Source organism: Podarcis liolepis (genome assembly GCF_965112155.1).
Source record: "Podarcis liolepis genome assembly, chromosome: 5".
In the NCBI taxonomy this organism is placed as follows: domain Eukaryota; kingdom Metazoa; phylum Chordata; class Lepidosauria; order Squamata; family Lacertidae; genus Podarcis; species Podarcis liolepis.
The window spans coordinates 83,324,933-83,352,360 of record NC_139556.1 but is presented as its reverse complement, the minus strand read 5'-3'; the positions used below and the strand labels follow the sequence as shown (position 1 = coordinate 83,352,360).

Genomic DNA, 27,428 nt, shown 5'->3' with positions numbered 1-27,428 from the left:
CTTTCACATGGAAGTTTCTACATTACTCCCAACAACAGTCCATGCTCACAGTAGCCACAAATCACTCCCAAAGCCCAAAATGAATTTGTCAGCTGCCGACCACCGGAAGTCCCCTCCTTCTTTATCAAGCTGGCATTGATAGAAAGAAGACACTTGCCATTTCTCATGTTAGTAAGAATGAGTGGGACCTGCAACAAAAGGTTTTCCCCCATTCTTTTACCCCCACCCTCAGTTCTATGCAGCCACTAACATGCCCAATCCTCACATGCTGCTTTTGCCCACTCCCAACCCTTCAAAGTTTCTTTTTAAATATTATTTGTACTTCTAAAAACCTTAAGGTTTCTCTAAACCAGTGTTTCCCAACCTTGGATTGCCAGCTCTTTTTGGACTACAACTCCCATCATCCCTAGCTAGCCAGACCAGTGGTCAGGGATGATGGGAATTGTAGTTCAAAAATAGCTGGAGGCCCAAGTTTGGGAAACACAGCTCTAAACTGACAGTATCACCCTTCTGGTGTGTGAGCACTGTGGTTGTGTCTATGGAAGGAATGAAATGCATAGGCTAAAGGCGGAACGAGGACTATCACCCAGCACAACATCCTACAAGTAAAGTCCTCAACAAATCAATTTCCTTCATCTTCCAAGTTTGCTGCAGGAGCTAATTTCACCATCTGGGCATTGCACTGGCTGGTTTTTGTTTAAAACAAACTTTTTTTTTCAAATACACGTTTGCAATGTTAAAAAGCAACACCACATAACACGTTATCCACCCGTCGGTGAATCAAGTGTTAGTTCACAGAGCTTGCAACATGTGAAAGTCTCAGTGTAAAATCTACAGATTTCCTACACACTGCATTCTGCAGTTTAAAGGGCAAATATTGACTAAGGTTGCATGCCGAAATCCAGATCTATGGCTCTGAAGCTAGGGATGCTTTAGTCTGGCACACATTTTTAAAAGCAAACTGAGCTGATTCACATTTCTTGGATTAAATACCCAAACTGGAATGCACTTTCAGTTTCCAGGATGCTTAGAACTTTGCGATAACAGTCACTGGCTCATAAAACATGCCACAAATGCATATGAAATTGCATACATTGGGATAAAAAGCATATAAATATATTTATTTTAAATGCATGTTATGTAAAAAGATACAGAAAACAAGGTGTTGTGTGTGTCTGTGTTGTATCCTTCACTGTCTATCCGACATCTGAAGGCAGCCCTGTTTAGGGAAGCTTTTAATGTTTGGTGTATCACAGTATTTTAATATTCTTTTGGAAGCTGCCCAGAGTGGCTGGGGAAGTCCAGCCAGATGGGCGGGGTATAAATAATAAATTATTATTATTATTATTATTATTATTATTATTATTATTATTATTATTATTATTATTATTCCACTTGTGCAACAGAATTCCCACCTCCCTTCTCCTGTCACCCCCCTTTTTTTGTTTATTCAGCACAATATATACACACCACTTGATTGTAGCAAAACCTCTAAGCAGCTTACAAGAAATATTATGACTATCAATAAAAACTTAAGAACAAGTAGTTAAAAACATTAAAACAATAAAATCAGAAGTAATTGAAAAAGAAATTAAACATGTCAACATCTGTGTGGCAGGATAGGCTTGCCTAAACAAAAATGTTTTAAGCAGATGCTGAAAGGAATAGATGTGAAGGGACCTGCCTGAGGTCAATGACAGGGAGTTCCAAAGTGTAGGTGAAACTAAAAGAATGATTTCTTACAAGTGCGGAGCAAATATTGGGTAGCACCTATAACAGCGCCACTGCTGGGGATTGAAGCAGTTGAGTGGGAACATATGAGGTTAGACATTGGGGGACCCTCTGAAGTTGATTTTTGGGGTGCATGAGGGAAGGAGAGACAACTCCATGGTTTTAAATTGCAGATCAATGTATGACAGAAACCAGAAACAGACTGATCTATCTGTCCCTATCTGAGGCCATCACACTTGCATCAGTTTGTAGAGATTAAAAGAGAGTGTGCAATTTTCAGCTCTAGTGCTACAGGCAGTGATTTGCAAGTTCTTGTGCATCAGTGCAATTGATCTGTTGGTTGCATCACATCTATGCATAAGATCTGCGGCCGTAATACTTAAGTTACTCTTACCTACAATTAGAGTGGCTCATGGGAGGACACGGGGAGAATAAAAAGACTAATTAAATTGTGAGGATGATGCAAGGGGTAGACCCAGGGGAGCCCAAACTTTATTCAAAGAGGGCCAGAATTGATGAAGTGAACATGCGTGAGGGCCGACCAAAGTTGTTGACCTTTTTTTAGGATTGAAATGATTTTACCCCAAGGTTGTTTGTTGAGCTTTTCTTAGGACTGAACTTGTTGAGCTCCCACAGGGGCTCGATAAAACCAGCCAAGGGGCCGATTTAGGCCCCCAAAACGGACTTTGGACGTGCCTGTGCGGGTGGAGCAATGACACAGTTAGCACAGTAACTAATGAGAGTACGGAAACTGGCATAATTAGCACCATCATAAAATGGCAGGCAGAAAAGCAGCCTTATGGCTGCAGCAAAAGTCCACAGCAGACCACCAGAGGGTTACTAGAAAATTGTTTTATGCATTTTTAAAATATCTCTTTTTTTTTTTTAAAAAAAGGAAGTGTACACACACTTATGGCCCAACAATGTTGGTTTTATTTTTCACTATGTGGTAGCAGGGGTCATGGGGTCTTTCTGATCCATTAAAAAGCCAAATGTTGCACCTGCATATTGGAGGCTTGGGGTTTACGCTATGAACTTTGGCAGCTAAACAACAGTTGAGGAAGCTGGCCAACTCATCTAAAGACAAGTTACCGCTAGCTATTATAACAGGTTTACAAGTCTGCTGGCCAAATATTTATATGTTTATACACTGCAAGGTTGTTTCACAGGCCATTGATCTACTTTTTAATAATTCTCCTCTCCTCCTAAACGTTTGCAAGTTTAGTCTCTAAAAACTCAGCAGCCTTCTTATTGAAATAGTCCAGCTCATGGGAAGTTATTTTTATTATTATTTTAGACTGACTACTGGGCTGTATTCAACGCTAGAGACCCATTGAAGGCAATGGACATTGTTAACTTGGGTTCACTGATTTCACTGAGTAGAACTTAGGCAGTAACATACCACTTTAAACACAATCCTTGGAAGCACAGTTTGTTAAGGATGCTGAGAATGAAAAGGAGACCCCTTGCTTCTTTACGAAGCTACAATTCCCAAAATGGTTTAACAGTCAATCCCTCACCTCAGGGAACTCTGCAAATTGTAGTTAGGTGTCCTCTAACAACTCTCAGCTAGAATTCAAAGATCTAGCACAGCCACCATAAAACTCAAGATTCATGTTTGGCGCAATCTGGTTCCATTAACTTGAATGGCTGTTTTGATACATGCTTCAGTAAAACTTGGGTAATACCTATCATGTGATCTGCTGAACAGATATAATATCAAGAGATATTGAGATGTAACTCTCTGGGGATGCCTTCTAATGCTTTAAGAACTTACAGGTCCTTCACATAATAGCATGAATTACATTTTGTTCTGTAATGCAAGCTTAATCTGTATGAAAGGGGGAAAAATTAGTATAAACCACCACACACAATGCAGTTGGTTTCACCACTGCCGTACCATCAAGGGTAGCCAATGTGGTGTTCAGAGGCCATGTCAAGTGTCTGCTGACACCCTGGGAGGGGGTCAGGAACACTGCCAAAAGCCCACTGGATCTACTGCAGTGATGAGACAAAATCGCACAGGGAGGACGACCCATGGAGAGTGTCTTGCCCAAGGAACCTACAAAATCTGGATCCAACATGGGTGGCATCCTCCAGTGCCCAGGTCCTATTATTTCACAAAATGTTCATATTTTTATGCAGCTTTCATGCCGTTAATTTACCAGGCTATATTCTATTTTCCTGGATGGTTTCAATATGGTAGCTATATCTTCAAACCATTTACATGGCCAACCCAGTTCTACCTAGTTATGTCCTACTAGCTCAGATGATTAACACTGCCACTTCCTTTCAGTCCATTCTGTTCTCTCAGCAGGTGTGGTGAACAACTGTTGTCTTCAGCACAGTTTGGAAAGAACCAATTTAGCCAACAAGATTTGCTGCAAATATGTAGAAAATCACCCAGGGCTGAAGTAACTCGGGATACAGGAAATCTCCAGAAGTAGCACTTTATTTCCAAGAGTATTTCTTGATCTGGCCCAAATTGGTATGCTTCAAACAAAACTTCACTGGATAAGCTTTGCGGCCCCTCTGTTTTATTGATGCTTTTTATGGTGCTTCAGAAATGCTGCTGACTTACTCCTATCATTTTGTCTGAATTGTTAAAGGAGAGCCTGAGTCTCACAAAAGCTAGCAGGATCATTAGCTGATTGCTCAACCGGCAGCAATAACACGTCAGAGGATAATTTTATTGACCCTTTTAAAGGACACTTTATTCCAGATATTACCAATAAATGAGTTTTATGTGTTAATGGTGTACATTCACGGTGAGCTTTACATTGCATACATGCACAATGAGAACAGTATGTCAACATTTATATGAAACTGACAGGTCTCTTATTAGGTATCATTGCCCCTTTCCTCTCACAATACAAGGCCTTTCGTATTAAGAGGATATGTTCATGTGCATATTCTCTAGAACACTTTACCAACGTGGCATTTATAGCAATAGAAATATGGCTGCAAGAAGGGTAGACAGCCAGAAATGCAAGCCGTTAAGAGTTCAGAACAAGTCAAATTGTTACTTCCATTGTTCCATCTCATTTACTGCATATAGTTTACTAAGTTTTCTAGAAACACAAACAAAACACTATAATTAGAATGTTTATTTAGTCCGATAGTAACATAAAGGCAATTCAAAGATGGCAGAATCCAAAATTAACTTGTATTTCAAATATCTAGGCTTCAAAAGAGCCAGAAACAAATATTTGAGGTACCAGCCAAGGAGCAAGATTGAAAAATGATAATATTCTCGGACACTAGTATCAGAGTTTCTGACCATTATGGGATTTTTTTTTATAGCAAATTTATAAAGCTAGTGTGTTGGAAGTTCTCCAACTATGAACATATAAAGCTTCCTTATAGTTAGCCAGACTGCAAGTCACATTCTGACTATTTCATGCTACAGGATTTCCACTAAAGGGAGATGTCGAGGGCTGAACTTTAGGGACCTTCTGCGTGCAAACTGCATGCTATGCTTGGAATTACGGCCTCCTCCAGCTGGTACAACAGCCTCCATGTCCCACAAGGGTAGGTGTCATTAGCTTTCCAAAATTAATACATACAGTTGCAGAATTAAATAAATCACAAAACGTATTTGTAGGCAACAAAGTAGGTATCACTAAACTTTCCATTAAGCCAATGTGACGGTAAAGTGTGCCAAATTCCACACGTAAGGGAAATCTGTGCATTCAGAAACCCATCAACAGATTCTTAAGGCAACAAGTTCTGGCCAGAAGAAGACAAATACAGAAAGAGTGGAACTTTTGGGCACTCTTAGGCTAAGAACCGGCATATTCTTGTAATTTGATGTCAAGACCTCAGCCATGCAGCTAAAGTTATTTTTAAGTATGTCTGTTATTACCAGACATAGACAATTACTATATTTAAAGTTCCATATTGCAGCTGGCATGCTTTTTAAAGACATGCCAATGCAGCAGTTTATATAAACTCTCCACACCCTGGGTAAACTCACTATACTGTTCAATTTAAAAAGTTTCTATTCAATGGGTTGGTGGTAGGAGAAGTGATAAAGAGAGAGAAAAGGGGAAAAAAAGACCATTCAAGTTTCAAACATTAATCAAAACTGGATTCCCTAACTTGCTACAACATACTACATCAATACACTCCTAGCACCTGATTTCCATCGATCTGCAGTGCTGACAGTTAAAATGTTTTATATAGCCAAACCAAAAAGTATGTAGAATGCAATATTCTGAACTAAAGCTTAACAGAAAGTTGGTGAAAACATTTATTATGACAACAAATGTCATTATATAGCGAAAGAAAGAGACACTGTCATGAACATGCACATTTATTTCTGTTTTTCCATCCTTGAAGGATGTTTTGTGAATACTTTTTCTTTCTTTTTTTTGCAACTGCATGGCCCTGATTTGTTTCTCTCCAGCAAACAGCAGCAATTGTTCCCAGACAAAAGAGCCCCTTTGTGTCTCTTACCTTTTTATAATTCCCCTCCACATCCAATGTGGATACTTCAGTGATGATGTCATCCATTCCATCACTATCCAAATGCATTCCTTTAACCCTTAAAAAACCCCTAGGAAAACAAACTGGTCACTTTCTCTTCTGCCTGCAACTTATTCTGCGCTTCAAGTCTCCTTTCCCGAAGCCCATTCATTAAAACTGCAGTTTCAGGTGGCAGCTTAAAGCCGGACCAGTAGTTTCAGTCTTCTTTTTCGTGCAATGAGAAGGTCCATTCCCGGCTGTTAAAAGTCTCTTGTCCTCAGACACTGGGACCTGTCAGGAGCCTGATCTTCTCGCCAGCTGCTATCACCTACCTCTGAAGCATGCAGCTACAACCCACTCCAAAGTACGCTGCTTTTTCTTCTTCTCCAAATAAAGTAAAGGCTGGCTTTGAGCTGAAGCCAGCTAATTACACTTCTTCGCCAGTTACACAAGGAAAGCAACAATCTTCCTCTAGTCACTGGTAGTACAGGTTAAAAATAGATGGAAAGGCCTGCCTAGCAGAGTACACCAGAGCAAAACACACACACCCCTGCTACGTACAAAGCAGAATGATATAAAAAGCCAAGGCCGCATGGCCCGCAGCCATAAGCAGCAGGCCAAAGGACCCAGAAGCACACAGCCTTCCCATCTTTTAAAAGGAGCCCCTCTATCCCAGGTTGTCCAGACCTGGGGCAACTCCAGCCTCCAATGCAAAAAAAGGGGGGATAGCAAAGGAGCAGGGGTCAAGTACAACCTGCATTCAGCCTTTCTCAACCTGTGGGTCCCCAGATGTTGTTGAACTACAACTCCCATCACCCCTAGCTAGCAAGGCCAGAGCTCAGGAATGATGGGAGTTGTAGTCCAACAACATCTGGGGACCCACAGGCTGAGAACAGCTGTTTGACTTCTTGTCTTTTTCCTCTTTCTTTCAAATTGATAAGTAGGTTTCCTCGATCTAGCTAATTAACGAAAGCAAAGAAAAAATCCCAAGTAGATAGTTACAGAGCATGTCCAGCATCACTTCCATTTACAGACATTTCTTTGGATGCGCATTACTTACACATGCGTCCCCTGAATCCTCTCTTGGGCAATTTTTCTGCTTCAGGGACTCGCTCAGAAAAAAAATCAGGAGTACTGAAAATAACTGGGCTGTAGCCAACAGTGTTACTTAGCTGACTGTAGGGCTTTTCCACAGTGAAATGGGGAGGGAAGTGGTTCTTAGAAATTCCCTCTCCTCCTCACTGGGAGACACCCCCCCTCTGGAGCAGGGGGGCTGCTGCGGTGTAACTGATGGGATCCCTGAAAATTCCTTCCTTCCCTGCTCTCCTGACAGAACCTTTACCATCAGCTGACTGATGCCACTGGATACAGCTCAATATTTTTACTATATACGGTAGTACTTCCGGTTGCGAACTTAATTTGTTCCGGAGGTCCGTTCTTAACCCGAAACTGTTCTTAACATGAGGTGCCAATGGGGTCTCTTGCCACCACCGTGCGACTTCTGCTTGCATCCTGGGGCAAAGTTTGCAACCAGGAGCATCCACTTCCGGGTTAGCGGAGCTCGTTACCCGAAGCGTTCGAAACGAGGACGGTATGTAACCTGAGGTTCCACTGTAGGATAAAGGTAAAGGCACCCTTGACTGTTAGGGTTGTGGCGCTCATCTCATTCTATAGGCTGAGGGAGCCAGTGTTTGTCCGCAGACAGCTTCTGGGTCATGTGGCCAGGATGACTAAGCCGCTTCTGGCGAACCAGAGAAGTGCACGGAAATGCCATTTACCTTCCCACTGGAGTGGTACCTACTTAGCTACTTGCACTTTGACATGCTTTTGAACTGTTAGGTGGGCAGGAGATTGGACCGAACAATGGGAGCTCACCCCGTTGTGGGGATTCAAACCACCGACCTTCTGATCGGCAAGCCCTAGGCTCTGTGGTTTAGAGCACAGCGCCACCCGTGTCCTGAGGTTCCACTGTAGTAATTTACAATAAAGGCATTTCTGAAGTTCAAGCTGCAGCCTGAACTTCAACCGAACTGCCAACCGCAACATTATGAGATCAGCTCGGGGTTGCAAAATGCACGTGCTTAGAACACTTCGCCTCTCAGATTGAGACAAAGCCCCACTGACAGGTGCACATCTCAGGAACGCTCGGAGCTTAGTGACACCGCATGAGCGCACGCTTTGGAGACGAAACCCCACACATTCCCCCTGCCTCTCACGCTGTGCATCTGGAGTCCACGCTGCTTTTCCATAAAAGCCAACCGGCTACTTTGGGGTCATGTCATTCATTAATCTTGTAATAGCAGATAACCGACACCATTCTGCCTTGTCTCTCTTGATTTTGTGAAGTCTCTTGTTCTTTATGAAACTTCAGAACAGTAGGATGATTATAGCACATGTTTCATGTTAATGGAAGCAGGAAACCACCCCACCCACCCAAAGTAATTCAGTGAAGGAGTTATCATCAGGAGAATTTCCTGGAAGCACAAGGGATGGGGGCAGGCGGAGGACCTAAGCCATATTGAGATTAATTCAAGCGTTAGTTGGTTAGGCCTTATGGCTTATTACAGAGCCCCTGTGGACTTTTCATGTTGTGGTTTCATGACTCATCTTTTAGGGTCCAAAACAGTGAGCGAGCTACACATTTAATCACAATACACCCAATTCAGCACTAGTAGCTGAATTTTGTTCTTGGACCCAATTTAAGGTGCTGGTATTAGTCTACAATGAGGGGCATATGATGGTCTTGGGGATGGGGTTCAAAAAATATGTGCAACATAAACAGAACATTAGAACCCGCTTGAAAATTCCAATGTAATAATTAGAGGACCCATGCTTGAAAGGTCTCTGTGTGGGACTTTTATGTTAGCTAAAAGGGGCATGGGTTAAAAGAGATTGAGAAATACCGTTTTCAAAGCCCTAAATGAGGAAGGACCATAGCTTAGCGGCAGAGCATCTACTTTATAAGGCCCTGGGTTCAATCCCTGGCATGTCCAGACAGGGTTGGGAGAGGTTACTGCCAGTCTATGAGTGGTGTTCCACAAAGCTTTGCCTAGGGCAGACCCACTGAAATTAATGAACATGATGAAGACAGGTATATTAATCTAAGGCTTGCCTTAGGGTTGCATGTTCTCCCTCAGGAACAAGCTGCTACAGAACATTTCCTTTCCTTTTTTTTTATTGACTGCAGTTTAAACAAAGTTTAGGTTTCAGGTAATGATGTTAATCTTAACTGTGGTTGGTTAAGATTTGTTAAGTTTTACGACCCATTATAAGACGTTGTCTGTTTCAAACTACGGTATAGTTAAAATGAAACACAGCTGATTGTGGTCAGATGAAACTACAAGTTGAAGCTAATAAAAAACGTAGTGGTTTTGTATCTCAGAAATGCCCTCTGCACAAAAGAATGTGTATTCCACACACCACCACCACCAGTTCTGCTATCCTTCAGAAAATGCAGGTTGTTTTTTTCCTGGTCTGCAATCAGGAGCTTTTGTGGTTGTTTGAAAATAACTGTTTAAACATTGTTTTTGCTGTTATTTCAAATCTTGGAAATTTCATTTTGTACTGTATTGGTTTGATGTAATCCACCTTGGGAGGGTAAATGCCGTAAAAAGTAGGTTAGAAAGCCATTATGGGGGGAAAAGCCCCCACCCAAACTCAGCTTTGTGGCTGCAGGGATGGGAAGTAAATGAACCCAAGGTGTGCTCACTATGTTGCTGGCATTTAATCAGTCAAACCTGCATATCCAACAAAGGAAAAGCTTCTAAAATAATACAGAATACGTGTGCAACCAATGAAGAGAAATGCTTCTATTTCTGGATTTTCTGACTCTTAAGATCCTACTACAGCAGCATTGTCCAACACGTGGATAGAGGCCATGAGCGCTGGCTCCTCGAGAGCAAGGGATGGTTTGGCGTGTGAGAGAGAGAGATGGTGCTGGACATTCCAGGAGCCAGCCCTGAGGAGAGGACTGCCTTGCCCCCTCCCCTCCATGCTGGCTGTAAACCGACCACTGAGGCTTTACTCCCAAGTAAACACGCACGAGGGAGTGGGGGACCCTTCCTAGCGGCTGCCATCTCACCCACGCGGGGAGTGGTGTGTGTGTGTGCAGTCCTGCACACTGGCTCCTCAGAGAGAGAAAGGGCTGGTTTACGTTTACTCAAAAGGAAGGGGTGGATTGGATCCAGGGGAAAGGGCTTCTACAGGTTTCATCCAGTTCTTTCATCCAGCATGACTTAAGGTGGTGCTTGAAAACTGTCAACTCTGCAGTTCAACTCTGCCAATTTCTGTTTCAAACTATGGGGGAAAATGCTGTGATTGACAAGTGTCCCTGACTCATTTGAAAAACAGCAAGAGTCCTGGGGTACTTTAAAGACATAACACATTTGTTATGGCATGAGTTTTTGTGAACAACAATCCGTGCATCATGTTCTGATTATGTAGGACCCTGTCCTCAATGTTATTTTCTTATGCTATTACAAGTATACAAAGTATGTATTTTTAAAAAATATATTGATTTATGATGAACTTTTCAGGTTTTATGGAAGCGATTATCATTTGTTAGTATTTTTATCATAAGCGCAGCCAAATATACTGTAATGTGTTTAAGCTGAAGAATGACAATGGGAGAGTGTGGTAGATCACTGCCAGTTTTTATTTTGGGTGGTAGATCTCAGGCTACTTGTGGTTGGACATGCCTGTACGCTTTATCAATAGTATTTTCAGCAACAAGGTGAATCATCTTTTTTGTCTGGACTCCATAATGACATCAGAACTTCCCAAGGCCTTTTCGCAAATGTAGGCTGTTACATTTCACTTTCCTCCCACAAAAGCACTTAGGATGATGAGACTACTCGTATCTACGTGTAAGTGCTTTGGAATTGGATAAGTGCCTAAATTTCTGAGGGAGGAAGCATTAAGGGAGACAATTCGGGTGACCCACCCCAATGAAACAAGAACTGGTGTGAAATGTATACTATAAGATTATGAGATTATAGAACTGCCTTTAAAATCCGCCCTCTAAATCTCCCATAAAATACCCATAAAAGATTTGACCCTACAACACATTTACTAGCAACTCTAAAAAGGCAAGACTATTTAAAAGATCTCTCTAATACGCACTATTCAAAAGTTTAACAGAAGGCATGCATTAATATATTGGGCCAGCTAAATTCAATTATTTTCCTAGTAGGCTTCTATGTAATTACTTTTCTGCACGTAGGAATTATGTTAATATGCTTTACTTTTTTATGGCTCCCATCCTCACAGCTGACTCAGCGTGTCATTTCCTAGTGTTGCTAAAATTAATTCTTCCTTCCCCCCATTCTATCTCCCCTCCCCATAACATTGACTTATACCTATAAGCCAATTATCAGTTGAACAAAAGAAAAACCCATTCATTTACAGGGGTGCAGATTTACAAGGCAGGTTTGTTAGTTTTACTGCTGTGAACTTTAAATTGCAACAAAATGTTCACACGTCATTCACAGCTTTTCAAAATACTCACATGCTCCCTTTTCCTGAAGGCCACAATGGCACTGTTAGTGGGATGCAAGCTTTTTTTCCATTTCTCCGTGGGAGTGAAAAATGAGTCAGAATTAAATATTCCCGCATTACAAGCAAATTCATCTTTTATGTATGTGCTGCTGACAACTTAGTAAGGACATTAAAACCATCTTGCACAACCACAGAAAAATACTGTACTAATGTAGCTAATGCTACATGTTGCCTGACTACAGTAAGTATAGGAGAAGCAGCAAGACCCTTACGAACTAAATGTAAAATAGTACAGATTATAGTTGGGAATCTAAGGATCCTCCTATACATATTCCTCATAACCCATGAGATCAGAGGGAGAATGAAGAAATTAAGATGCATGTGATAAATGCACATAGTAGTAATAATAATAATTTATTGCTTGTACCCCACCCATCTGACTGGGTTTCCCCAGCCACTCTGGGCGGCTTCCAACAAAATATAAAGGAACACACCCAAACATGAGACATTAAAAGCTTCCTGAAATAGGGCTGCCTTCAGATGTCTGTGGAAAATCATATGTTTGTTTATCTCTTTGACATCTGATGGGAGGAATTCCACTACCAAGAAGGCCCTCTGCCTGATTCCCTGCAACTTCACTTCTCACAATGAGGGGACTGCCAGAAGGCCCTCAGAGCTGGACAACGGGGGTGGAGATGCTCCTTCTGGTATATAGGACTGAAGCAGTAAAGGTCAACAACACTCTGAATTGTGCTCAGAAAAGTAAAGGTAAAGGTAAAGGGACCCCTGACCATTAGGTCCAGTTGTGACCAACTCTGGGGTTGCGGCTCTCATCTCGCTTTATTGGCCGAGGGAGCCGGTGTACAGCTTCCAGGTCATGTGGCCAGCATGACTAAGCCGCTTCTGGTGAACCAGAGCAGCGCACGGAAACACCGTTTACTTTCCCGCCAGAGTGGTACCTATTTATCTACTTGCACTTTGATGTGCTTTCGAACTGCTAGGTGGGCAGCAGCTGGGACCGAGCAATGGGAGCTCACCCCGTCACGGGGATTCGAACTGCCGACCTTCTGATCGGTAAGTCCTAGGCTCTGTGGTTTAACCCACAGCGTCACCTGCGTCCCTCACCCACTCAGAAAAGTACTGGTAGTCAATGTAGGTCTTTCAGGACCAGTGGGCAGGCACACATATCACCTGGTATAGTCTTCCCCACTCTTGATGAGGGGTAGCACAGCTGGCAGAGCCTGAGACTCTTAATCTCAGGTGCATGGCTTTGAACCCCACGTCGGGTGAAAGGTTCCTGCATTACTGAGGACTGGACTATACATGATCCTCGTGGTCCCTTCCAATGCTGACATGTATTGTATTTCTTTTTAAAATATAGCATCTATTCCCCTGTCTGCATATATATGTATAAATTCACATATACTGCGTGTGTGTGTGTACCGTGTGTGTGTACCCTGGAAATAGCACATGTAATTTTAGCCTGTGAAAACAGCTTGTTGGTGAGAATTTTCTGGGTCTTTTCTCTAAAAAACTTGTTGAACATATTTCCTTTAACACATGGGTTGCACTCTCCCAGACGGTTACTCCCCACCCTCTGCCCCAAGCACCTGTCTTGGAAAAGAACATTTTATCCAAGTCTAAATGCTAGCTGGGAAGCAGTGGGGGTGTGCATGCATGTACATGGTTATAGCGTGTGCACAGTGCTCATAACCACCTATTCAGTTTGCAGATGTGTCCAAATGCTTGGAGATGCCTGCTTTGACCAATGCTTATATCAGACTGCCTGGTCACACCAGGTGTCTAAAATCTTATGATGGCAACAATGAATTAGGCAAGTATTTTTCCAGCACAGATTATGCATGGAAATCTATAAACCAGGCATAGGCAAACTCGGCCCTCCAGATGTTTTGGGACTACATCTCCCACCATCCCTGATCACTGGTTCTGTTAGCTAGGGATGATGGGAGTTGTAGTCCCAAAACATCTGGAGGGCTGAGTTTGCCTATGCCTGCTATAAACCTACTGAATGTTTTAAAAAAGGCATTTGCCTAAGCCAAAATCATGGCTTCCTGACAGTAGCTTTGGACATTTTAAAAGAAAGAGCAGGAAAGGAAGCACAAAATAGTTGCAAAGACTAGGGGGGAAACCCATACACCAAACTTTAAAAACTTGCATAGGAGAGGTAGAATGCAGGAGCCCTGGACACAGGAACAACTTTTCCCCACCCAAACGACGTCCTGGAAATTCAGTTCACTTGTCCAAAGCTATTTGAGTAACCAAAATAGCCTGAAACCTCCTGCTGCTACTGTAACTACTGGACAGCCAGATCAACAAAAGATTTGGCTAACACAGCCCAAAACCCTGGACCTGCTATGGAGCTTGATCTGTCTCTGGCTGAGCAAACATTTTTGGAGAAGGGGATGTTTTCCTAGAGGAATTGAAACAATATACTGTATATATATATATTCCTTCTGTGTTTTGATGTGCTTTGTGTATATTATTGCCAGATCTATAGGTAAACATAGTTGTGGAACTCCTAGAGGCTTCTAGGGAAACTTCCAATTTATCCCAGATATTATTTTGTTTTTGGAATAACAATATGTTAAGCTCTAAGATCAGCATGGATATGAAACTTATATGTAACACCATCAGCTTCCCCTCCAAAGCAAAGGGAACATTTCAGGAACTGACAAGGCAACCCATTTGCGAAGCTCCCACAGTCTGAAGCCAGTTATTTGTGAGCAAGTCATTCTGACTCTCACAACCGCAGAATCACGCTTCAGACAAATGATGCATCTGTGCTGGTAACTGCCATCTAAGCAGTCCAGAGTTAGAAGTGGGAGATAGTAATTAGGAGCCATATTAAGAGTTCATTTAGCGTGGATTAATGTAAAGAAAATGCACCCAGTAATTTTAAGCAGAGAACCAGGGACCCAGTAGGATATTCTGCATTAATAAATGTGTGGAGGTTATGAAAATTCTGTATTAATAATGATCTAATTTTGTGTGTCACCATTGATCTGGGAAGAGATTCAAACTGATGACCTAAATAATACGACTCCCCCCCCCCAGAACAGTTCTGCAATAGTAGATATATAAACCTTTTAGCATTTCCTTTAGCCATTAATGGCATCTAATACATTGTATTCAGAAATGAACATAACATAAACCTATGGTCTTTGGCAAGGGTAGATGCAGTGTTCATTCAAAATGTTCACATTCATGGGAAGTTGCCCCGAGTCAAATTAAAGTGGAAGAATCCTGGTCATTAGGATGAACGACATTTGTGTGGGAAGGCAGAATCTGTAGATTTCAGGGAAGGGTGACAGCATCTGTGTTCAGAGCACTCATAGGTCCAATCCCAAAGGGTGGTGGAAATATGGGCCACCCAGAACCTGGCTTCCAGGCTTTGCAGAATTGCCCTCAAGACCAGAGCTCTCAAAAAGCTTTGGATGAATTGCTTCACCAAAGTCTCCTGACTAAACTCCTATGCTAGCCAACCTGTTGCCCTCTAGCTGTGCTGGCTTGGGCTGATGTAGCCCAAAACTGGTAGAGGGCATCAGGCTGGTGAATACCTATGGCATCCAGCGTTCATGCTCATGCAATTAGCATTGTGTTAGGAGGATAACTGGACTGTGTCTACTGGGTCTTCAGAAGAGGTCTTCAGAGGGCAGTCTTCTCTACAAATGTAGATCCTTGATGTGATTTAACAGCCTGATCATGAAGAGCCTGTGCATGTAAAGATAGCTCCCCTCTTCCCTAAAACATGAGGATGGCAGGGGATACAATTTGAGAGGTGGCAAAAAAGCACACCTTCCCCTTATTATGGGGTGGTAATTGTGCAATTATGATGAATGCCTGAATAGAGCTCTATTCAATATCACTTATATACTGAGGGGTTCTGAACTGATTGTGACTACCCAAGAAATAGTAAAACCTTTTATTTATTTTTTTAGGGGAAAATCAAAGCCTCCCCACTTGAACAATTGGACTTCTTGTTCTTCTCCCTTGTCCACATGCCCTCCAAATCCTCTGGCCCTCTCAACTCCCTGGTGCTTGTTTTCAGTGTGTGCTTGGAGGGGGCCCCTGGAGGGGTTGCATGCATGGAAGTCGGTAGTGCAGGCATATATGGAGCACCAAATACAGCCCCAACAGTACCTGAATTCAACAACCACAACATTTTTATTATTTGTACCTCGTCCATCTGACCGGCCACAAGCCACAGCACCCCTGAAATCAAAACACATGCTTAAAAAACAAGAGACTGCATAAATCATTTAAAAGGTCCAGTTTGCTTGCTGCTGAAAAGACCACACAGATGGTGCCAGACGAACACCCCTGAAAGGGATGCTCCTTAAAATTAAGGAAGGTATGGACAAAGAGGAGAAACAATTAGGAGTCACCCACTGAAACTGATCGGTAGTAAACTGAGGACAGACGAAAGAAAGTGCTTCTTCACACTGCACGTAATTAAGTTACAGAATTCACCACCATATGATGAGATGGTGGCAGGTGGCTTGGATGGTTATAAAAAGGATTAAACAAATTCACAGATGACCGGCCTGTCAATTAAAATGGAATCTCTCGGCTGACAACCTCTGGGACACACCAGGCAAAGGCTGGTGCCTTCAAGTCCTGCTTCTGGGCTCCCCAGAGGCACCTGGCGGGTCACTGCTGGAAACACGAAGCTGGACTTTGATCTCTTTGATCTGATCTGGCTCTTCTTTTTTCCTCCCCCAGAGGAGTAAGCAAATCGTCCCTAGGCACAACCAGGAGACACATGATGCAGCCACTATGCTGAAACTAAGGAGGTCTCCTGGGTTGGATTACTGCCTGGATGGAAAAGCATCTGGGGACACTATGGACCTTTGTTCTCAGTTCCATCAAGACAGAAAAGCAGGATATAAATCTAACAAAGGAGTATGTTCAGGAAATCACCAGGCTGTGAATGCTACCTCCAGTGACCCCATTATCTAGGGCGAGGAACCAGTCTTGCTCCCAGTGTATCCCAAATGCAGCCCATGGAGCCACTGATAACTGAGCTAGTCTTTACCTTCCAACCTCTTCCTCAGGTTCCATTCTGTAAGCTGTCCAAGCTAAGATGCTAGAGGGACTTTAAAAAATGTAACTACATGGTTTATCATTGATAGTGCACAAAATTCACATTTGTAGCCAGAATTTGTGTTTATTTTTTAATACATTGATGTTCTACATTTGCTCCAAGGAACTGTGGGTGGTATACGTGGTTCTCTTTTGCCTCGTGGTTGCATGGGGAGATGAACACTGGGCTCTCCTAGGCCCTAATTCAACGCTTTAACTACTACGCCACACTGGTCTCACATTCAGTGGCAACAAAACCCTGCCTATTCACTCACCTTACACATACAAAACTGTCTCTATTTTTTAAAAGCTGCTTCTACACCTAAGGAGGATCCTCTATGCCCATTAAACACGTTCTGTTTGCCCTGATCTGCCAACACTTTTGCTTGGAGACCATTAGTTCCAGTATCCTCTCCCAACTGATCATAATTTTGTTAATATTTCATATCACCTTTAAATCTCAGGATCAGTCACTCATTATGGGTTGTTGCTTAAAGCTTGCACACCTGGGTTTCACCCAACTAAGGCTGCGTACGCATGATACCTTTAAAGCACCTTTGTAGCACATTTCACCCCCTCAAAGAATTGTGGGTACTGCAGTTTACCCCTCACAGAGTTACAAGTCCAGCAACCCTTAAACTACAGTGCTCATAGTTCTTGGGGGGGGGGAAACTGTGCTTCCAATGTACATGAAAGTTATGGAGCCAGATTCGAGTAAGCTGTGGCGCTAGTGGAAGTCAGAGCAATAAGTTTTGATAGCTCAAGAGGTCTCCTTCTTCAATTCTGCTCAGGAGGGTTGGAAGGTTCCCCAGAATAGCATGTGGGGGGGGGGAGAGGTTGCTCCATTAGTGCAAAGATTTCTGCTTGCCAGATGGAACTATCTCCTTGGCACGATGGAATCACCCATGATGTGTACGCAGCCTATGAGATCAGAATAGGCCCAATGAAATCGACAGATTTAGGTTAGTCATGATTGTCTAAAGCCTACCAATTTCAATGCATCTGCTCTTAGTCAGACACTACTCATAACAAGACATATAAAAGATCAAGCATGTTAGTAACAGTACCATACAGGTATGTTCAGAGAGGCAGGATTGGCTGCAGTTCCTTCTCAAGTATATACTCAGCAGCAAGCACAACATTAGGTGGCAAATGATATTATGTGGGAAGGCCCTTATTAATCTTTTCTTCTAAATTAAAGGAGAAAGGGGCTCCAATATTTAAACAGCATATCTCTGAAAAGTAGAGTGTGTTACACTTTAACAGGATACAGATATTCTCTGCTAAGGGCAATGAAGAAAAAAAGCTCTGATCTGGCTTACAGTATGATGCAAAACAAGGCATTTATTATTTAACCACAGATGGCACTTGTGACAGCGGCAGCGGCAGCTCCTGACATTTTCCCATCCCCCGCTGAGAGAAGCTGCCCTTATGGCCAGGCCTGCTGAAATCTAATCATTTATAGCTTCCAGTGTGATGCTAAAACCCTGGATTCCACATCACAGATGGATTAAAAATGCAACCTCCAGGTTAATGGGTTTGTTGCTTTTGGGGTTTTTTTTGCTTTTGGTGAACTGTGTCACCCTAACAAGGTGTTTTACACAAGACACCTTCCCTGCCCCACTTTTCTTGTAAAGGCAACAATTTTGTTTTGCAAAGGTTTCCCAGGTTCATATGCAGAACTCAGCAAGTGCCCCCACAGCAGAGATGGGTTATGATCAAACACATACATAAAATGCACAAATGTGTCAAAGAGGAGACCATCCCAATACCAGAAGCCGTTCTTGATGGTGTTCAGTGCACCCTTCTCTTAATCACGGTTGCCAAAGAAGCGGCTTCCATTTCAAAGGGAACAATGGGCAACCTTTGACCCCTACCAGATTACAAAATGTGGCTGTGGGGCATTCTTTGTGACACAGCAACTGGGCTATTTATTAAAATGCCAGGAGGTGTCAAGCCAAAGTGGTGCTATTGACTAAGCAGAACATGGGCTAAAATGTGCAGAAATCCCAAAATGGGAGAACATGCAAGTGGAAAGGTTTTTATTTTTTTGGGGGGGGGCAGTTATCCTAAAACTGTTTAAATAGAATTTTAAAAAGCTGCAGCTGCTCATCACTTGGTTCCTATTTTTGCACTTCTACCTTCATTATGTGTAGGAACACAGAGACTAAACATGCGGTTCCCTACAGAGACTTTCCCTCTCCATCTTGGTTCACCCCTTTCCCTACAACACTTACACTTTTCTGTAAACAACTTGCAAATTCAGTATATTTGGCTCCTCTACACCTTTATTTTATTCCTGATTACGTGCTGTGCAAAAAATAAAATAGGCTGAATCCAGACTAAGTTAGTCACGCTCTAGCCCCACTGTAATCAATGGGAATTAAGTTCTGCATGACCCTGTTGATTTCAATGGGACAAAAGCGTGACTAATTTAGTCTGGATCAAGTTCAATAAATTTTAGAAGGTGGGAGTTGAAATATACGTGCTAAAGACTGGAGTTGAGCCTATGAAAAGGACTTTGTTCTAAGCATTGACTGGGTTAGCACCGACACCAGTGCAACTTTATGTGTTTCGTTTGGCATTAAATATTCTTTTAACTGTAGATTTAAAATGGTATATCCCCACTCATGCACCACCAACCACAGCAATCAAGCCAGAATCTAAATTAATCACTTCTACTGGGATAGGAAACCAGTCCTGTAAAGGTGGCGTGTGAAGATATAAGATGGGAGAAATCCATTTCTCAAAGCAGCTTGAAATCTACACAACTAATATTTTGCTTCTCGGCGTGTCCATGCATACAATAAACGTAAAGCATTTAAAAAACAAATCCCTCCAAAAAGAAGCACCTTTTAGGAAACAAGGAAGCAATATTTCCAGAGGTAGCATGCTAAATGATGTGCTGTCTACAAAACATAGTATCTGGAGTCTTTGAGACTACAAACAACAAACATAGACTGAGCTACATGCATCAGCCATGTAAATTCTTACACCTCATCACAGTCAAAACATGCCCACACCAATTGTGCTCACAAGTAGAATTTAACATTCAGACTACATTCAGATTACTACACGTATTTTAATGACAATTATTCAGTTAACCCATCTTTCCCTAACATCCTCCTCACAGTATCATCATCCACTAAATGGCACAAACCAAAACCTATACTGGTTTTGTTTTTTTTAAAGAATCTGTATAATGCTGATAAAATGCTGTTTTCGAAGTGGAGCCTTATCATTTGATATACGGAGCTGCTTTCCTTCCCTGTAAAAACAGGCACACACAGAGACTTGGCAATAGCTGCTTAACAACCTGCTATCTTAAAAGCAAAGTAAGGATTATTTGTCGGCTTTCCTCATTGTGCCCCTTAATAGTAGCCCTGAAAAGAGAACACCAACAAAACAGCAGCCCAGAAATCCTTCCATTTAGAAAGGTGACCCAATTTTACATAAGCTGAAAGGAAGCAACCTGCTGCATCGAAATAAAAAAACAAGTAAAACAAGGCAGGCCTCTTCCCTCCTCTCTTCTAAAAGGGAGGATGCCGATTATGGCAGAAGAGCTTTAATTCTTACCTGATACGAACAGTTTTCCTGGTGTACCATCTCAGTGCATCATACAGAAACCAGACACCGAGAGCCAAGAATGTTTACAGAAGCTGCACAGTTAATTTTTACAGCATCTGAAGGAGAAAAGAACGCCCTTGTAAACCGAGAGGCTTCCCGCAGATTAAAATGGATGCTGTTTCTGCCGTTTCAACCTGCGCAATGGCACTGGCTTTGCTAGCGAGGAGCGCAGCAGAGCTGTTCTCCTCAGGGAACGAGCAATGAGGTTTAATAACATGTAGCTAAGACTGCTCTGGGGGAATTGCGGGGGGTGGGGTAGGGGTGGGGGAGGCGAGCTCACTCATCACCAGCACAATCAGCCAATTATATTATAGACACAAAGAAAAAAAGACGAGTGTGATGCTGGTGTGACCTTCTGGTGCTTTATGGAGGCGGTTAACTGATGTGGAAACATTCTAGTCCTCATTAAAGAGGAAAGGGAATGCAGAAAGATAGATCAATAGATTGCCTTGAACCGCCAGCCCTGTTCTCCGTGCAGTCATTTTTCTGACAGAGCACATAAGACAATATTTGACTCTGTACTAGGAGCTCAAAGAGAAAGTAACATTTTTAAAATAAAACATCAAAATACATAACCCTATCTTTAAAAATAAATACGCAGATAAAAGGACACATTCAGATAAATATTATGATAATGAACAACCTTTCCAGATGCAAATCAAAACCTCCTGGTATTTCTCTCTGCAGAATGATCATGTATTTTACTAAGAAATATCCAAGATATTAAATCACTCAGTAAGACATAGTAGTATGTGCTGGGGTGGGGGTGGGCTTATTGCCAATATCTGAAAAACTTGGTTGAATTTTTGACAACCTCTTTTCTTGTCTGACCTGCAGCAATTATAGGGTGCAATGCTATTTAATTCAGTTAAGCATGCAGTTTCATCCTTAAATTTCATATCCTTGTTGGTGTCATTTTGTTAGCTTCTTTAATGCGAAATTAATGTTGGCTCCTAAAAAAAGAACAAAGGAGCTATCTCTTGTCCCAATTATATTTTGTTTGCTCAGAAAAGACTGGCTACACATGTGTGTTCAAAAAGAGAAAAAGAAAAAAACAGAAGTACCTTGACCCAGAGATCAGAATGGACCCAGATGTCTCTGCAGCCCACCAAATAAACTTCAACACAATGGGTCAACAGAGAAGTAGGAATCAGGAAGAAATTTAAAGACTATTTACAGAAATATTGCAAAATTAATGAATGTTAGAATGATGTTGGATTGAAGTTAAGTGGTTCCTAGCTGTAATGGTTTAAAAGAATATGGAAAAATTTGATTTTTAATAGGTAAAAATTTAATGTTATAATATATGAAGATTAAAGATCAGGATAATAAGGAGGGAAAGGAATTGCTGAACTAATAAATTGAACTGGAATACAAAAAAGGGAGGTATGAGGAGGTCCGGGAAACAAGTAAATGAAAGATAAGTGACGAAAAGATGGAATTATTTTCAACTGTTTTTCATTTTGTATTTTTTCTTTTTCATTATGTAATACTGTGAAAACTTTAATAAATATTTACCGTATTTTTCGCTCTATAACACGCACCCGACCATAACACGCACGTAGTTTTTAGAGGAGGAAAACAAGAAAAAAAAATATTCTAAACGAAACAGTGGATATATGATTTTTGTGGTTCATTCTGTGGCCACAGACATGTGATCTGACAGTGAGTTTGGAGTAGCCCAATGCAAAAATCCTGAGGATCCATGTGGATCCATGCTTTGTAACCACGTTTTTGCACCACTGTGGCCCCAGGCTACAGTGGGTGCGTGATTTTTTTGGTGCAAGATGTAGCCATGGACATGCTATGTGATCTGATGGTGAATTTGGGGTGACCCAGTGCAAAAATCCTGAGGATCCATGTGGATCCGTGCTTTGTAACCACGTTTTAAGTGGGGAGGGAAGGAAAAGCACTCAAGGGACAAGGAGCACGTGTGGGGTGGGTGGAGAAGGATGCTGCTAATAATGAAGAAGAGGGGTTTAAGGGGAGCAGGCTCCTCTCCTCTCCCACTTTGCTCCTTTAAAGAAGCAGGCTCTCTGTCCCTCTCTCCTCCCCACTCAGCGGCTCTTCTCCCGCTTTGCTGTTTCAAAGCGAGCCACGGAGGAGGGAAGGGAACCATGGATCCTCTGTTCACGACTGCTGCAGATCCTCACCACCACCGGTAGGCATTCGCTCCATAACACGCACAGACATTTCCCCTTACTTTCTAGGAGGAAAAAAGTGAGTGTTATGGTGCAAAAAATACGGTATTTAAAAAAAACCAGAGAAGTAGGAACCAGGCATTACCAAGCTCACAGGACCAGTTTGGAAGTAAATTTAAACCATGTGTAAACTCTATGCGCATGTGCTTCTGTGGGCTTCACGCTCATATAGTCCTCTGCTCCCGCTTTTCTGGCATAACCACAGGGAAAGTAGAAGCTTTAGCTTCTGCTCCCAAACTAACCAGTGTTTCTTGTTACATCCAAACTCAGAGAACTCTGGTTGACTTGAACTCTGGTTTGTTCAAACAATCAAACCAGAGTTCAACTGCGTTCAGGCATAAACAAAGTGGTTAGTTTAAAAGCAAGTGTTAAAGCTTCCAATCCCCCACGCCACACCTCTTTGGTTGTGCCAAAGGAGGTGAGAGTGCATGGGCATGAGGTTTGTTGCTGCTCATGCATACAATGCTAAACCAGGGATGCCTAACCTGTGGAACTTCAGATGTTGCTGGGCCATGTATTGATACTAGTTTGAGGGCCAGGGCACAATGGTGTCTTCACCTGGTGGTATATCGCAGGTGAAACCGCCGCCACCACTCCTGACTCAGGAGTGGCAGTGGTTTCACCTGCAATATACTGCTTGGGTGAAGACGCCATTGTGCTCTGGCCCTCAAACCGAGGGAAGAACGAGCCAGTAGGTGTCAGAAATGATGGAGCTTGTCCCTCCCTCAGCATGCAGGGTGCTGGTGGCAGAGAGACTCCCTCCACCGCCGCGCCTGGAGGAATGAGTTGGATTGGGCTTGGGCCTTCAAGGCACCATGCTGAAACTGCCAGCCCAATGCAGCTTGTTTCTCCCTCTGCTTTTCAACATCGCAATGTATCACTATATTGCTATGTTTGGCTGGTGATACATTACTTTGTTGAAAAGCTAATACAGTCGTACCTCTGTACCTCTACAGTGGTACCTCGGGATGCGAACGGGATCCGTTCCGGAGCCCTGTTCGCATCCCGAAGCGAACATAACCCATGCCCGTGTGCGGGTCACGTTTCGGCACTTCTGCGCATGACGTCATTTTGATGGTCTGCGCATGCGGGCGTGGCGAAACCCGGAAGTAACGCGCTCCATTACTTCCAGGTCGCTGCGGAGCGCAACCAGAAAATGCTTAACCCGAAGCGTATTCATCCTGAGGTATGACTGTACTTACGTATCTCTCCGGATACGTAAACTTTGGGTTGTGAATGCGGCAAACCCAGAAGTGTATACTTCCGGTTTTCGTCATGCACCCATGCACAGAAGCACTCTATTGCACCACATGTGTGCCTCTGGATACGGACTTTTCAGGTTGCAGATGGATTCCTGGAACGAATTAAGTTTGTATCCAGAGGGTCTACTGTATTGCCCAGCACTGCTGGACTCCATCCCTGACTGCTGGTCATGCTTGCTGGGGCGGATGCAAACTGCTGCCTGACAACATCCAGAGTGCCCCAGGTTAGCCACCAGTGTGCTAAACCATAGTTTAGTGTTACGTCCTAAATGGGCCTCTCTGCTGTTGCTGCATGTAGCCTCTTGGACACCTTTCCCCATTTCCCTCAAGCAAGGCAACGGCTATTTGGCAAGGGCAAAGGGGAGACAGAATACTCGTCAGTAATGAAGCATGGGTGCTTTGCTTTAACTATTCTTTGCATTCTGGTCAATGCACCTAAGCATGCTAAACCGAGATCAGCAGTCCACCCCAAATTCTACTAGAACTGAGTTCAACTGAAATCTGTGGGACTGGTACACGTAAGAAGATAAGGAGAGCTTGCAGGATCCTCTCTTTGCAGGACGACCCTGGAAAGCCCACAAGTGGTAAACTGAGGTTCTGCCTGCAAAGCAATCTGCATGATTATCTATTTGCTTCCCAGGTGTTTCTGCTCCTCTTCCTTAAAGCCAAAGACCTCACAAATGGTTCCTCTCTTAAGTGCCCATTAAGCAGAAGTTGTGCAGTGCAGTTAGAAGAGAAGAGGTCATGCCAGCGGAATCCATGCCTTGGTCTCTGAAAGCAGCCTGAAATTATATATTAAAAACAGAATTGTCCAAGGAAGGGAGACGACTGTTTCCCAGGAAAGGAAATTGCCTGGAGCACACATAGCAGGTGAAGTATCTTGTTTGGTTTGGAGAAATAGGAAGCAAAAACGGCAAGTTTTCCATATTTATTTTGTTGACAAACTCTTTTTCTTTCAACCGTGCATGAGAAGGCTTGTTTTATTTATAAGAGAAAGATCTAATTTGTTCTTTAACTATGTATACTTAATTTCTGTTATATCATTGTTAAACTGCCTTCACCAACCTGGTGCCCTCCATATGCAGTGGCACCTTGGTTCTCAAATGCCTTGGTACTCAAACAACTTGGAACCCAAACACTGAAAACCCGGAGGTTTGAAAACTTTTTTTGGAAGCCGAACATGCTCCATTTTGAGTGTTACACTTCCGTTTTGAGTGCCACAGTTCCGTTTTGAGTGGCTGAGGTCTGTCTGTTTTTGCTATTTATTTTGCGTTTTTGTTTTTGCAGTTTTTTAGTTTTGTTTTTAGGGACGCAGGTGGCACTGTGGGTTAAACCACAGAGCCTAGGACTTGTCCATCGGAAGGTCGGCGGTTTGAATCCCCTTGACAGGGTGAGCTCCCGTTGTTCGCTCCCAGCTCCTGCTCACCTAGCAGTTCGAAAGCACGTCAAAGTGCAAGTAGATAAATAGGTACCACTCCGGTGGGAAGGTAAACGGCATTTCCGTGCGCTGCTCTGGTTCTTCAGAAGCGGTTTAGTCATGCTGGCCACATGACCCAGAAGCTGTATGCTGGCTCCCTCGGCCAGTAAAGCGAGATGAGCACTGCAACCTCAGAGTTGTCTGCGACTGGACCTAACGGTCAGGGGTACCTTTACCTTTACCTAGTTTTGTTTTTGTGACTGTGTGGAACCCAGTACATTGTTTATTGCTTTCATTTTATGGATCAACGGTCTTGTTAGATAGTAAAATTCATGTTTAATTGCTGTTTTAGGGGTTGTTTTTAAAAGTCTGGAACAGATTAATCCATTTTGCATTACTTTCTATGGAAAAGCGCACCTTGGTTTTGGAATGCTTTGGTTTTGGAAAGGATTTCTGGAATGGATTAAGTTTGAGAACCAAGGTACCAATGTATTTTGGACTAAAACTTCCATCCGCCCACGCAAAGGTTGAGGTAAAAATCTATTAAAAACAAGGCAGAAGATCACAGTGTGAGAATAACTTCTCCAGTGCTTTTTCTTCAGGCTCATATTACGTAATGCTTTCATGCCAAATATAGGTACTTTTTGTTTTTTGTTTTTTTAAAATCATGATAGAATTTCTCACTTCTTACATCGCTGGCTCATCAACAACTGAAGTGACAGTGACTCAGAGCTGTTTCACACCTAACAAATTTCTGACAAGTGTTACTTTTATCTTTGCAGGATACAGCAATGGTGTGGCAAGGTGCAAAGTAGGAAAGACAGCCATTCACATAACAGCTAATTTCTTTTCTGGTGATCCCTGCAGGATGGGGGGGTTTCTTCTTATTTCATGCTACAGAAGAATGTGGCAAGCCAGTTTAAATGGGTTGCACTCAGGACCCAATCCAGCAGTGAACTGTATAAACATCCACTTGCATTCAGATCTTAAAGGGAGACCGTGGCTGAGTCTCAAAACGTATGAAGCAAAGACTTCTGATACAAATGAGCAGTCTCCATCTGGGGTCCAGTCTACCAGTACACCTAGAAATCTAAGGAAGTGGCATGGGCAGCACAAGACACCAATTTTACAGAAGAACATTGTGCTCAGAAATGGCGAATCCTCGTGTTCTTTGCTGACCGCGAAACCCTGCTGGCTAGTGGCTAATGAAAACAAAACAAGTTTCTTCTACTTTTTCTCCCCTTCAAGGTGGCAGTTTTGAAGTGTGAAGCCACAGTACCACTGTACGGGAACAGAGACCAGCCGGACGGTCACTGGCTCAGTCCCCATTTATGACAAAATTATCTCTCTGCTGATTAGTCAGCAGCCTTCTTGAAAATTTAGTGCCTCCCTTGAGGAACCTGCCTCTAAGCTCCCCCATTCACCCCAGTGTCTCTGTTATTGCAAGAGGGAGAAGGAGAGATAGAGCAGGCCTCTTCAGTACACTCATGGTCCAGGTAAGGAAAAAGTAAGTTCCACCTCTCCCCCTTGGGTGAAGCCAATGGGGAAATTAATTGGGGAAAACCTGGATGCGACACATATCAAAAGTCAGGCAATGCATTAAATGGGTAGGCATGGGCATCTCTGAGAATTTTTCAGTGGGGGGTGTTCCAAAACACTAAGATGGGGAGAGGGCTAGTCATGAGAATAAGTCATAAGCGGGGCCAGATGACTGTGGGAAACCCTCAAGCACAAGAGCACACCCCCCCGGTGGTTTCTAGCAACTGGTATTCATAAGCTGACCTCTAACCTTGGACACAGACCATAGTCAACCTGGCTAGTAGCAAGGGATAACCCTATTCTCCAAAGTCAAGTAGGACATATGGTCATCCTAATCACTAGTTTTGGAGCATCCACTTGGATTACTGTGTTGTATGGCATTGACCTTCATTTTTAGGAAGTCTTGTGTTAGACTTCTTCATTGTCTTATTTGGCCTTTGGTTCGCTTCAGTTATGAGGATTTATTTGTTGCTTCCAGTTTATTGCCTTTGTTTTAATTGCTGCTCCCTTTTACTAGCATTTAATTCATGCGTTATGCTGCCATGTTTAACTATTGCTTTTAGTAAACGTTCTTAGCTGTTTGTA

At 42.8% G+C, this 27,428-nt stretch overlaps 1 protein-coding gene across 16 annotated transcripts in view; it reads right to left on the bottom strand.

The window, feature by feature from the left end:
* LOC310707235 (schwannomin-interacting protein 1) overlaps positions 1-27,428 on the bottom strand; it is a 379,203-nt gene that overhangs the window by 28,770 nt on the left and 323,005 nt on the right. The window contains exon 1 of one of the 16 annotated variants that reach the window (XM_083504191.1): positions 20,374-20,642. The exons of 11 other annotated variants lie outside the window; for them this stretch is intronic. In XM_083504191.1, coding sequence (XP_083360317.1) covers positions 20,374-20,403 — 30 coding nt within the window. In that variant the 5' untranslated portion in view covers positions 20,404-20,642. Of the gene's footprint in view, positions 1-6,189; positions 6,760-20,373; positions 20,643-27,428 lie in introns of those variants that run through there. 4 more of the 16 variants (XM_083504193.1, XM_083504192.1, XM_083504194.1 and 1 more) reach the window with 4 other exon arrangements.